The following is a 13,886-nucleotide window of genomic DNA, read 5'->3' as shown; positions in this document are numbered from 1 at the left end:
GTACGTACGTAGTAGTAGTACGTAGTAGTAGTAGTAGTAGTACGTAGTACGTAGTAGTAGTAGTAGTAGTAGTAGTAGTAGTAGTANATAGAAGTANNAGGAGAGAGAGAGAGAGATTTGAAATGATCAATTAAAATGGGACATTCTGTATAGAAATTATTAATATTTAATTTTTAGCAATCATAGATTCGAATTGTTAATTATTAGAGAATATTTAAAACATAATTAATATATATAATTATTTTATATAATACAGTCATAGATATACTTCGTTGAATTTTATTCTTCAATATTTTAATTATCTCTCAAAACATTTTTCAAACTTTCTCATTTATTATATAAGACTAACAAACCTTGGATTCAACGTAGGAAGTTATTGATTTTTCTACATCTTCTTCTGTTATACCGCGCCAGTGCAAAAGACGGCTCGTACCCTTAAAAGCATGAGATTGCTGAATGAATTGTGCGAGACTGCAAAACAGTTCCGGTAGCAACAAGAGCTCTGATTCTCGCTCGACTCCAGTCATTGCGCTCAGCAAACCCATCAGATCGCTCGGTATACTGACTACATCCGCGAATTTCGCAAGGCATTCCGTTAAAGTGATATCGGAAATGATTACTTCCTGACACATCTTTCCCTGCAAAGTACAAGCGAGCGACAGAAATATGTACTCATAAATCGGCCACAAAGGTATCCTCGCATTCAACTGCATTATTTCCCTCTTTGGAAGAGAGTGTACTTTGTTTAGAATATCCTCGATTTCCGTAGGAACTCGTAAACGAATGTGACTCTCGTCGCAGAATCTCTCTACCTCGTGAACGATCCGCAACGTCGTTTCGTCGATCGACTTTCTGGAGTAAACGTCACTCCATAAAGAGATTATTTGTTGTCTCATCGCTAGTGCGTCTTTCAACTGCACGGATATAATCTTCAATTCTTGTTTCAGAGTGCTATTTCCTTCATCCCTCACATCAAAATCTTTCGTTATTCTCATCAGCTTCGATTGCACTTCCATGCTAATTTCCGTGGAGTGAGGCGATGGAAGTGTCAAATACTTCTTAAGTTTCTTGGATATCTTTTTAATAGGATCGTATACAGATTCCAACTGGTTGTTTATATGGTCCACAATATCTCGTAACTGTTCGATTTCGCTCATAGTTTCGTTTTTACTCAAGGATTTTAGATTGCGTAGCAACTTCAATAGCCATTTATAATGTACTCTTAGCAACACAGAAATCCGATCCAAATTCATAAATACATCCTTAGACTTTTTCGTTTTATCTATAAGTGTAAATTCGCCTAATCTTTCGAATCTCGTGAACCATTTCAATTCTTTTCTTAAATCAATATACTCTTTGATATTTATATTTATATCTTGTAAAATCGCATTAATGCAAGACCTCGTTTGTTCAAGGAACTGCACAAAATACATTATGAGCGGTTGGTTTTTTAATTGTGAAAATAGCTTACCTGTAAGTGAAAAATTCTGTTAATATAATAGTCTATCCAATAAAAATCGTATTTTGAAAAATGACAACTAAAAAAAAGTGATAAATAATAAATCGAACAGATATTCTTACGAATTAAAAGCACAAATTTTTATTTATAAAGTAAATTGTTTTATATACTGAGTAAGATCCATTTTATTATAGCAGAAATGAAACATTGTATTATTTATGATTTGATTTAATTGTAGTTTGCAACTTTTCTTAAAAAAAATGACTGTTATATTCTTCATTTCAAGATACGTTGATATAAAATTAAATTATATATTATTTATTAGATATTAATTTATTCATTACAATTTAATCTAAAATATTTACCTTCATTTACAACGCTAGAGTACAGTTTTATGGATATCAAGTCTTTATTCTCCATTTTCTTTGGCGACATATCTTTTTTTAGAATCATATTGTACGCATATAACAATAATAATAATTTGTTCGTGTCTCTGCAAGTATTGTCATCGTTATCACTTGTTATTCTTCCAATGAGTTGCCACAAATCCCAAGATAATGAACTTCTTGCATTTGTCGATTCGAAACAATATAGTGCGATTACTTTCGCCATTAGCGCACTCTTATGTTCAAGATCATTAAATATCGCTTTTCCTCGCAGCATTTTCGAAATAAATTCCTTTCTGAGTGACGCATCGTCTCGCGAGGATTGTTCATAGAAATTCAAGAGAAGATATGGTAATATATTAACAACATCAACATCCAATGTAAACTTTTCATCTTTTTTAAGACCACAAAAGTTGTTCAATGACTTCGTTGTAATAATATTTCTTGAATCAGATTTTAGAGAGGATTCGTATATCTTAACAGCGGCGTTTAACAATAAACTTTGTTGTCTAATTATAACGAGTCTTGAATTATCTTGCAAATTTCTCACACTCCATGTGGCGGCATTCAAATCGATCACCGAGATTTCTTCATCGCATGTGACACGTCGCTTAACAGTTTCATCGATCAGAGAAGTCAGATGTTCTCTGAATCGCGAATCTCTCGGTCTAGGTTTTATATAAACATCGATGCATGCGTTCCTGATCGATTGCTCTACAGAGAATCCACGTAGCAATCGTTGCTTCACCAAGAACGCAGTGTGCAACAAATCAACCACATTGAATTGATCCCAGGCAATCTCTTCCGACATTCTATCGTAGATCTCTAGTAATGCATCCCGATGCGTAGATTTTATAATACCGGTGTTAAACAACAGTGAGTTGAAATCGATTACATTCTTGTCGACATTTTCCTTCGAACCGAGCATATAAATCTCGACGCCTCTGTTACGCATGGCTCTAAAATCATCGGTTTGTATTACAATTTGTATTACGCGATAATGTAAATTATGTTATTACGATATAATTAATATAATTTCCCCGGAATTCATAAAATGGTTTTAAATCTTCTTTACGATTATATATTGAATATCGCATATTTTTTTAAATATTCTATTTTAAATATTCTAATATAAAGTTGTTATTTTGCAAATTTTTTTTTATTTCATCTGTGTTAAATAAATATATTTGCGTTAGGAATATAGAAGAATTTATGATCAATATAACATTTTTGGAATAAAGTAATAATTTAATTTTTTATGCATGATTGATTATAACAAGATCATATGATTAAATTATTAACTTACAGATATCAAGAGATAAGTTACCTGGAAATTTCGCCGTATCGGGAATTCATAGTTAGAAATAGGCGGAAATTTTCATGCGGCTTAATAGTAACGACATTACCATTGCTATCAATGCCTCGTTCACCAATACAGAGAACACCGTTTGGCTCTAACAATCCATTAAGTCTGTCTAATACAGCGGAGCTACATAGATTAACTTGATCGATAAGTAGCCAAGTACCATCTTGTAAGCACTAAAAGATGACTCCGTTATTGTATTGCTTTGAATAAAATGAAGTTACATCTTCATTTAATGGCTTTGCTAATTGAAAAGTAGGATTTTATAATATTAGTCTATCTGTTTATCAAAATGGTAATATAGCTTTTCCGAATGAAGATGAAAATTGTAATTGTATAAAATATATATAAAATGTTATATAATTTATTTAAAATATTTTATATTTAGTAAATTGCTAAATTGCAGAATAATCACATAAATATTTATATTTCATTTTAACTTGACATCTAATATAATAATAAAAAAAATGATAACATAAAGTAGACATATTAAATAATGAAAGTTTCTAAAATCGATGTTTATAAATAATAAAATATAGATAAATAAAATATAGATAAATATATAGATATAGTTTCACACGTTGGGAAAATTTCAAAAATAGCAATTTTTTTACTATTAAAACTTATATTTACATTATTGTGTGTTAAGACTAATATTAATAAAAGTTTGAAGTAAAGTTTAAGTAGCGCAACTTTATCGTTAGCGCTATGTACATAAAATATGCGAAGTGTTTGTAAAAACATAAACATATTCGAGGATTACAAAATATGAAAAATAAATTTAAAGTAACTTTTTCAAAATATTTTCTACATGTATGTAAATATATAAGTACTTCACTTATGGTACTTTACAGTACCGTATAGTAATGGCCTTGTAATATAGATAATAATGGAAATGTAGCTCTTTCCTTTGACAAAAAAATCTATAAAAGCATGTTATTGATGGAATACCTTTACTAACACACTGTCTACCCATTCGAATTTTCCACCAGCATTCAAGCATTTATCTTCTTCGACAAAAATCGACAAATTCCTCAACCTCGACTCGATATTTTGTAGCTGCGATTCGCGAGAAGGTTCCCAAAGCTTCATCGCCGATATTAATTTCAACAATTTCTCAATTTTATGTAAGAATAATTTGGTTTCTATAACCATTGTTCTACCGGCGACGTTTTCATCTGGCGACAAATGGACGACGAGTGATAAGATCTTATTCCAATACAGAAAATTAGGTTTCTTCGTTTGCCGTTAGAAAGAAAGCCTTTTCTAGTGATCTCGTTTTACTTACCGAATAAATGTCGTACTTGCTCCAGATGTTCATGAAGTTCGGTAACTTGCTCCAATTTATCAATAGTTATCTTTGTTTGCAGACTCTCGATAAGTAAAGTCGCTACGTGCTCAAATAGTTGTTCAAGATGCCGATTATAGTCCGTCTAAAATAATAAGAAAATAAATGATTAATTGTTATCATATAATGAATTATTGTTAATTAAACTATCGATTAAATTGGCTAAATTCTATCGGTTCAAGATAATGTTGTCATTAAATTGAAAAAACTAGTAGAACCAAAATCATACCAAAATCATTTACTAATGCAGATATCAACGACAAGCTATGCATGTATTCTACTTAACGCTTGCCACGCTCTCACTCAAGCATCATTTATCCTTTTAATGAACATTATATCCTTTTGATAAACATTTGATAAACAAAGATAAACAAAGATAAGAAATAATTCCACGCGTTTGAGCGTTGTGAGCGTTATATAGAACACAATCAATATAAACTGCTATATTAAATCATTGAATTTCTTAGGAAGTTTATGACTGAAAACAAGCAGAGAATGATCGCTCTTCGAATAATAAAAGGTAGATGGCTTCTGATAAACACATTAGCATTTAGCTAACATTAATATTAAATATTTGTTTCACTTACCTGTTCAAAGCCACCTAATATTTCTGTCGTGTCCATTGCAGAATTTACGGTAATTGATCTCAGTTTTTGGCCTGTTAAAGCGGCAAGTAAACGAACTACACTGCTTTTCCCGCTGCCTGAAGTACCAACCTATAATAGTAAATTTGACCTTATAATTAGCTAAAGATACAACTCTAATAGAAAGTATTCAAGGATACAATATTTATGAATAACTTACAAGTATGGACATCCAATTCATTTTAACGCATTGCATGAGACTCTTTAAAGTTCTTTTCTGATCTCTAAGTATTAACAAATTAAAGTCCTGGGGCTCGCTGCAATTTTTCCGGCTTAACATCACTTCACCGATGACAAATTTGTCTGTTGTGATGTGCATGGGCAGTTGATTAGGTGGAAGAGGATATTTTTCGGACGAAAACATTTCTTGATATATCTGATAGACCTGCAAAACAAATCCAAAATATGGATAGCATTCTATTTTTAAAATATTAGAATTTAATATATTTTATTTTAATAAAAGCAATTTTCTTCCATACTAATTTTTTTCTGTTATTTTTCGCTATTCTTGATTTTTGAATACAATTTTATAACAATGACCGCGATTTACCTTTTGTCGATCTTCATTAGTTCTCATTCTATTAACATAAATGAGCTCTACACTGTCACCTGGATTAAAATATTGTTTATTGTCGCGAAATTCGTTAGAAGCTGCTTCGATAGTCGTTTCGCACCATCGGATAATATCTCGAAGATTCATTTCCCATGGAGAACCAGTATGTCCCCATACAATGCCAGCTTCTGACGCTAATTTATTATTGAACTGCACCATGTGATTGATCAATTCTATAGGAAGTTGTGGAAATTGCACACTGAGTATAAACTTCAAATCGTCTTCCATTAATGCAGCTACAGAAATCTGCAAGAACAGGATTATAGAAAAATTTCGAATTATAGAAATTATTTTTGTAGCATTGTCATATGTTCAGAATGTACCTGAGTAAATCTATTTAAAAAGGATCTTGGTAAGCCTCGTCTGGCTCCACCTTGCCGCAAGGGATTTTGACAACCGAACAACCTTGTACCAGGTTTGACTGAAAATGTTTTTCCTAATTCGGGAACGTATATTTCTCCTCTGTGATCAAAACATGCATTAAGGCCTTCTAGGACCGATTGCGAGGCTAAATTTAGCTCGTCGAGCAGAATCCAATATCCGGCACGCAAAGCTCGCAAAAATGGACCATCCCGCCATGCAAATTCACCACCTTTCCCGCCTTCTACGGGAAGATCGGCACCAAACAAATCTGACACATCCTATAGAACACGATAGAAGCAACGTTATTTAATTTCTGATGATGAAAATAAGTCATATTTCCGATAAAATAAGCTATACATTAATTATTTAAAATATGAAAAATATTTAAAATATGATAAAAATAATGCATCGTTTTATAATACCGTTTGATCGCTTAAGTTGATTCTGAGCAAAGTATGCCCTGTAGCTTTCGCGAGTGCAGAAACCAGACTTGTTTTTCCTACACCTGGACTTCCTTCCAGAAGAATCGGTTTATTTAACTGCAATGCTCTTAGCAGCTTTAATGTATTCAATTTTGCAGTAGGAGTTGTAAATGTAAATGTATAATTCTCATAAAAGATATAGGGACCCTTTTTAATATAAAACGGTAGTATTCCAAATATGTCTGAAGCATCTACAATGATATTTTCATTTATAACAGGAACTTCCATGTTAAGTTCAGATTTCATTGTATTTTCAATCTCTGACTTAATAAATCGGAGAGCAGCCTCTGTAAAGTCTTTTAATTTGCTGATACTGAAAGTAAATAACAATCGTAAACAACAATTAGAGAGCATTGAGATTTTTTTTGTATTATGTACATCAAAGTAAATAAATATTTATATTGAAACTAACTCTTATTTGAGAAGATTTATTAAATATTAGATTTAAAATTAAGATGATTAAATAGTTATGTACAAAATTAAGATCTTGGAACTTGAATACAACTAGAAATTAATGTACTTAAAGTATCTATATATGATATAAATATACATGATATAAATGTCTATATATAAGCCTCTGTAACTGTTAATGCGTAAAATATATATTCATATAAACTACTTGTACTTACCTTTCGAATTAGAAAAGATTTAAATTCAAAGTCGAAATGTTTCCCGTTAACTACATTTGATAAGTATAATATATTACAATTGTTTCTGAATTATATCTTATCTTATGAATATATATAATTCATGCCCTAACAATCGCGCAGGCTTACGTAGACATTTTACTTATTGGATTTATTCTTGGAGCAACAAAACTACTAACTTAAATTATTTTAATAAAAGTAATATTATATATTATATATTATTTTAATATTAGAATTTAATTAAATATTATTTTATTATTTTAATTAAAAAATTAATTTTATGTTTAAAAAATTTATTTTATTTTAGTTTATTAATTTTATTTAATTTTATTTATTTTATGTCAATAACACTTACCTCTCCGAACCTGTAGAATTAGATCCAAGACTATCGATGTATGTGAGACAAGCACCATGATAGTATGCTTCTCCGATCGTTAATTTCGATAACAAGGTGCCATCAGTTGATACATTTATAAAATTCACCCAAGTGAGCACATCTCGTATGCTCACAGTAAACTTCTTGCCCACTTCGGTGGTTTGTAACCATTCAGTGAACTTCAATATTGCATTGGCGATGAACTCTCTCGTTTGCAAATCAATGCAAAGATTATGTATTATTATATCACGTAGATCGCTTCTGGCCATGCAACCTTCGCACCATACTTCAGTGAAGCGATTTCGTAAAGCCGGCGAGAGCTCTTTCTTACCGTAATCACCACCGGGATTCATAGTCCCGACAAATATGAATTTCTCGTCAGCCACGATCACGGTGTTCCCTTTACCGTGCAAAGATTCGATTCCTTTCTCAGCCAATAAAAGACTACGTTCCGGTTCTGTACAGAAAGATTAAATATATCATAAATAAACTTCATAATTAGATAAATCGATCCTGTAAATCTTTTTAATAATTATATATACAAATGAAAACATATACACGATTTGATATCTATTTCCTATTTATACGTACCTAAGAGTGAATTTAATCGTTCCAAAACACTATCATCAGCCAATGAAATTTCGTCAGCTAAAAATAGATCGCCATTACGCATAGCATTTATCAAAGGACCATCCACCCATTCAAAGAGCTTCTGATCATCCTCGACATGATCTCGAACAGGTCGCAAATTTCCTAGAAAATCAGATGATTCGGTGTGCATATGGCAGTTTACACTACGCATAGCTTGGCCGTTGATGACTGCGATTAATTGACAGACTGTAGTTTTGCCTCCACCAGTTTCTCCGACCAGCAACACTGGTTCCTTAAATTGACAGGATTTTTTCATCAAAACCGCTATTCGACGCATGTGATAAGTCCATACAATATGACCGAAATCGGAAATATTGTTCTTCAGGATTTCCTCCAAAATGTGCCTCGTAACTGGCGAAGTCTTATCGTTTAGCGTAAACAAGTTATCGGGATCCACGTCTCTTTTTAAATGTTTTCTTATTACTTGTCTTATTTCATCTGCTTCTTCTACTTTGCGGACTTTAGCTGCAAGAACGAGATAGCCCTCGTCTGCCAGATGTTGACTCCAATCATATAATTTGTTGCCTATGTCAGGTGCTAATCTATATCTTTCGCCCCAACGAAATAGATCTCGTAAAGTTATAAATCCCTTTTTACCAGCGAAAGCCGCCGTACTTTTACGTCTTGTTTGAAGATCTGTCATTACATTAATTACTTGTTTACAGTATGACTCTGGCATACAGCATCTCTGATTAAGTATTATCTGTAATTCATTTGGCGGTATCTCGTCGAAGTGTAATTCTATAAATCGATTCCTGAACGCTCGTGACAGAACTTTTCGGCCACCGTAGAGTCCAGGAGGATTTTGCGTCGCAAATAACATAAAATGTTCGTGCGCTTTAACTACTTGTTGCGTCTCAGGTATGAACAATTCCCTGTTATCATCGAGAACTCGATTCAGGGCTTCTAGAACATCACTCGGGGCTAGATTTAACTCGTCCAAAATAATCCAATATCCCTTGCGCATTGCATCAACTAGGACACCTTCCTTGAACACTAATTTTCCAGTTTCATCAGCGATATAACTTCCGACATATTCTTGTAGATCTGTGTGCTCATGATTGTTTATACGGACACAAACATGTCCTGTGATTTTCGCTAAATAAGTAATTAAACTGGTCTTGCCTACTGATGTGTCGCCTTGTAACAAAACTGGGATTTTTCCAATTGACACGACTCTTACTAAATCTTTCAAATTTCTTCTAACGGAATCAGTCAATATGTAGTTACTAGGTGTTTCAGGCATTAAACTGCCTTGCAGGATCCAGTATCCTTCAATATATATATAATCTTCTCCTGGGCTGCATTTCGGTTTTGGTATAGGAATGCCAAGAATTTCTTTAATGTTCTTGTTGTCAAGGATAGCTTTCGCGATCATTCTTTGTACAATTGGATAAGAATTGTAATCCAGTTGCGTCAGAAAACTCAAAGAGAAGGATTCATACAAAGATCTTAAAACATTGCCACAAGGATTTGATGCAGAGATGTACAATGCGCGACATAGTGTTCTCAAACTGTAATGTGGTTTATGAGCTGTGCCATCGAACAATGTACTCATAGCTTCCTTCCTAACATTTAAGTAGAACTTCACGATCGCTTTATGTTTCTCTGGCAAGTTTAGTTCCGCTAAGTAAGAATTTACAAGCAACTCAAGATCCGATTGCTCAGTCAACTCATCGACGTAAAATTCGGTGAATCTATTTCTCAAACCAACCGGTAGGTCTCTTTTGCCGACATCCGTGGCCGGATTCATGCAGGCAAACACTGTAAAGTCAGGATGTCTTTTCACAGGTTCTCCATCACCGCGCTCCAGTAATGACAAAGACTCCGAAGAACCTTCCAATAAACCGGAAAGACATTCCAATGTTTCTGCATTTGCTAGATTAATCTCATCTAAAAGAACCCAATAACCGTCTCGCAAAGCCCTGACCAAACTCCCTTCTATAAAGGAGAACGCTAATGCATATTGACTCTTCACTTGAGTTCCCAGCTTGTTTAGTTTCTCCAGCATCTTTTCCCACTTCTTCAGCATATTTAAATCAGCTTGGATATCGTCTTGATCGAACTTGTTTTTCTCTTGTTTAAAATGTTTTGAAGTGTCTTTCCTAAATGTACTATCTTCGAGGTACTTTTCACATTTATTTCTCAATCTCTTCACAGCAGCATGTGCACTATGACTCATCAAAATAATAAGATTCTTCCATTTTTGTTGCTTGTGACACAGAGCAATATGTTCGAGAAACTTCTTATTTGACTCAATCATGAAGTAAGAGCGGAACAGGATCTCGAACTCTTCCCGGATAGGCGAGATTAAGAACTTTAAATCGACTGGTTTATAACCACCTAATAAATCTGCGCTCTCGCTTTGTTGATTCATATTTATAACTATCAATTTATGACCGATACTCCTTGCTAAGTACTGAATTGAACTTGTTTTTCCAGTACCAGTCTCACCAACCAGCAGCACGGGCTCCTTCTGTTTGATGCAGATAGCTATGCGCTCCAATAAACATGCAGAAGGTCTTGTAAAGGAAAAATGAATCTTTTCTATATCTATTCTTGCATATTGTGCTTTTTTACGAGTCAACTTTGCTCTGCCTGCTATCAAAAACTCAGGAAGTAAGTCTATGGACGGTTTATACATATTGCAAAAGTACTCCGCCTTCAGCATTATAATGCCAAGTTTTCGAGCTATTGCCTTTGCCAAATTCAATCGTTGCTCTATAAAAGATAATACGATTAAGGATACTGAAAACATTTTTAAATATTAAAAAATAGAAAATAAAAATAATTTATCAATATTTATAAATGTATATACAATTGATAGATAAAAGAGACTAAAACATATTTTATACTGTAATATGATTAAACAGAAGCATAAGGGAGAAATTAATACCTTGATTAGGCACAGAACAACAAAAGACATCTAGAGCATCTTGAAATATTTTCAATAGAGAATCTGATGATGAAACATTGAAATCAACGATAGCTCTGGAACACCATTTTATTAAATCTCGTGTTGATGTCTGCCGGCCAATCTTCAATGACACTATAGCATCATATGTATTACTTTCACTATCATGATCTCCCACGGAAAACAACAAAAATACATCTATTATTTTAATAGCAATTGTATTCAATACTGGAAACAGCGTTTGGACTAAAGTCACTAATTCGTCTGTGGACAGAGGCTCTACGTTTAGGCATAGCCAATGTTTTTGCAACAAATTTGAAGATCCTGTAACATATTTTTGAATTCCCGTAATGGACGTCATTAATCGCTGCGTAACAAACAACTGAAATCCACTGTTGACATAAATAGTATCGCGATATCCAGGTACGCAGAGCGTTCCAGTTTCCATCAAATTGCTCAAGATGCTGGCCACATCGAGGGCAGTGCTATCCACATCCTCCAAGAGTAGCCATTTACCAGCAATAACTGCTTGTGTGAGAACACCTGGTTGCCAAACAAATTCACCAGGTACATCGGTACACCTATACATTCCCAGCAGCATTTTTGAATCGGTCTGATCACCTAGTTGCATTTTAATAAAGTTCGACGTGTCATGTCCAGTAACTCTGGCTAAATACTCTACTAGAGCTGTTTTACCGCAACCAACTGGTCCTTGCAGACAAATGCATTTTCTGGAGCCTATAGCTATGGCCAAACTTTGCAGATTTTTTTTCGTGGAAGAAACTGGAACTAAATTATAAGTGTTCTGATTCCTGCTGAGAGTGGGTAATAAGATGCCACCAACGGATACAATAGATGAAATATTTTTAACTATATCTTCCATTGACTCAAAGCCGGCGCAGATAATATTAGTATTTATGCTTCTATCTTCATAATCAATTAAAAATTGTTTAAAGTTTGGAATGAGTGTTTGAGCGCATGATAATCTTGTTGATTCAGACATGTTCAAAACTATTGCTATACATTTTAAGGCAACCCTGAAATCAAATTAATATTAAATTCCTTACTTTCCAGCAATTATATAGATAATTAAAAATATATTAAGATATATACTACATATATTTTGGAAAAAATTTTTTATTATTAAGTTTCTTGTAATATACGTACCATTTTATCCTGTCATCTGCATTTGTTAAATACTTGTAAAATCTAGACCAATTCCATTTATGCTTAAAATGGTTAACAGCAGACTGCAAAATACTATGACATGCGATAACAATGTCATATTCAGATACTTCTGAGATATATGAAAATTTTTTTCGTTTCTTTAGGGGTATAACTACATCAAAAGATTCATCAAAAAATTCGAATGGAGCTGGATTAATATCAAAATAGTGTAAAACATAGCTGAAATAAAAAAAAATATTTTACAACATATATTAATCGTTTCACAATAAAGAATATTAATAATTAATATTTAGAAATTAAATAATTAAGAGTTAATTAATTTTTACATAATAAACTTTTTATTGTAAGAAGTTTTTATATAAAAAAATATTTGTACAACACAACACATATTTATTGGTATAATATATTTTTGGATATATTAATATACATACATTAGTAAATCTTGATTAACATCGAGTAGCTTTCCTAATATAACACAATTTAATCTGTGAATAATATTCTTGTCTATTAATGCCGATGATTGTATGTCTTCTATAGGTATGGCTACAGAAATAAGGCCTAATAACAATTCTGGGAAACAATCAATAACATCTTTTGTGCATTCTGGTTGCATCAAAAATTCACATAATATTTCCAAAATTGTATCTGGCTTAAGTTTACTAAGTTTCTGTAAAAAATAAATTATTAAACTTGCATCTATTATAAACATACACTTTTCAAAGGATTAAAATTACTAAGTAATAATTAGGAAGATCTGCAGGAAAAGCAATATAAAAATAGTCATATTTACTTCAAAAGGTAAGAATCTCTGTTTATATTTTTGATCCCGTTCACAGAAAATTGTCAAATTCTTAGTTAACATTTTGTACTATTTTGTTTATATAGGAAAGATAAAATAATTATTTGCAAAAATGTAGTGCACATACATTTATCCGAACAAAACAGGTTACAATCAAACCATGTGTCATGTGCCATGCCCGGGATTTTAGCTGTTACCAGAAACAAACTTGAGAGAGGACATGACAGTCCAAAATCTGTAATCGCAAAATGTTGCTGCGCACTACTGCTCTCTGACAAAGAGGATATAAACTACATAACAACATAATGTCTACTTTTCTTTCGGTATTTCGTCCATTTTTCAAGATTAGAGATGATAAATGGATATTTGATTCATATAATCGTGTGCTGCATGTAACATGATTACATGAACCAAATATCATCTCCGGGACTTCGCACAATAAAAGGAACAGAGAACAGAGAATAAAAATGTCAACCTATTAGAAATTGTATTCCACAATGCATGATTTCTGATAGGTTGCAATTCCTATTCTTTGTTTTCTGTTCCTTTTATTGTGCGGAGTACTTATTTTATTTTGAAGCGCCTCTATATCCACAAAATGTGAATATTAAATTACGTAGTCAATCCATAATTCGATCGGTAATATCTACGAT

General features: G+C 32.7%; 1 protein-coding gene across 1 annotated transcript in view; it reads right to left on the bottom strand.

Moving 5' to 3' along the window:
* The window catches only part of LOC105626990 (midasin), a 22,487-nt gene extending 9,191 nt beyond the window's left edge, over positions 1–13,296 (bottom strand). The window contains exons 1-16 of the mRNA XM_012208273.1: positions 13,225–13,296; positions 12,866–13,101; positions 12,414–12,653; positions 11,229–12,283; positions 8,273–11,053; positions 7,661–8,138; positions 6,599–6,971; positions 6,137–6,454; positions 5,751–6,059; positions 5,361–5,585; positions 5,144–5,272; positions 4,497–4,641; positions 4,160–4,386; positions 3,173–3,384; positions 1,825–2,804; positions 354–1,471 (exon numbers count right to left, since the gene is read on the bottom strand). Of these exons, the coding sequence (XP_012063663.1) occupies positions 354–1,471; positions 1,825–2,804; positions 3,173–3,384; positions 4,160–4,386; positions 4,497–4,641; positions 5,144–5,272; positions 5,361–5,585; positions 5,751–6,059; positions 6,137–6,454; positions 6,599–6,971; positions 7,661–8,138; positions 8,273–11,053; positions 11,229–12,283; positions 12,414–12,653; positions 12,866–13,101; positions 13,225–13,296 (8,898 nt within the window). The remainder of the gene's footprint in view (positions 1–353; positions 1,472–1,824; positions 2,805–3,172; positions 3,385–4,159; positions 4,387–4,496; positions 4,642–5,143; positions 5,273–5,360; positions 5,586–5,750; positions 6,060–6,136; positions 6,455–6,598; positions 6,972–7,660; positions 8,139–8,272; positions 11,054–11,228; positions 12,284–12,413; positions 12,654–12,865; positions 13,102–13,224) is intronic.
* Between the last annotated feature and the right edge of the window lie 590 nt (positions 13,297–13,886).

The sequence above is a fragment of the Atta cephalotes genome (assembly GCF_000143395.1).
Source record: "Atta cephalotes unplaced genomic scaffold scaffold00007, whole genome shotgun sequence".
NCBI lineage: Eukaryota > Metazoa > Arthropoda > Insecta > Hymenoptera > Formicidae > Atta > Atta cephalotes.
This window is presented reverse-complemented; position numbering and strand designations above follow the sequence as displayed.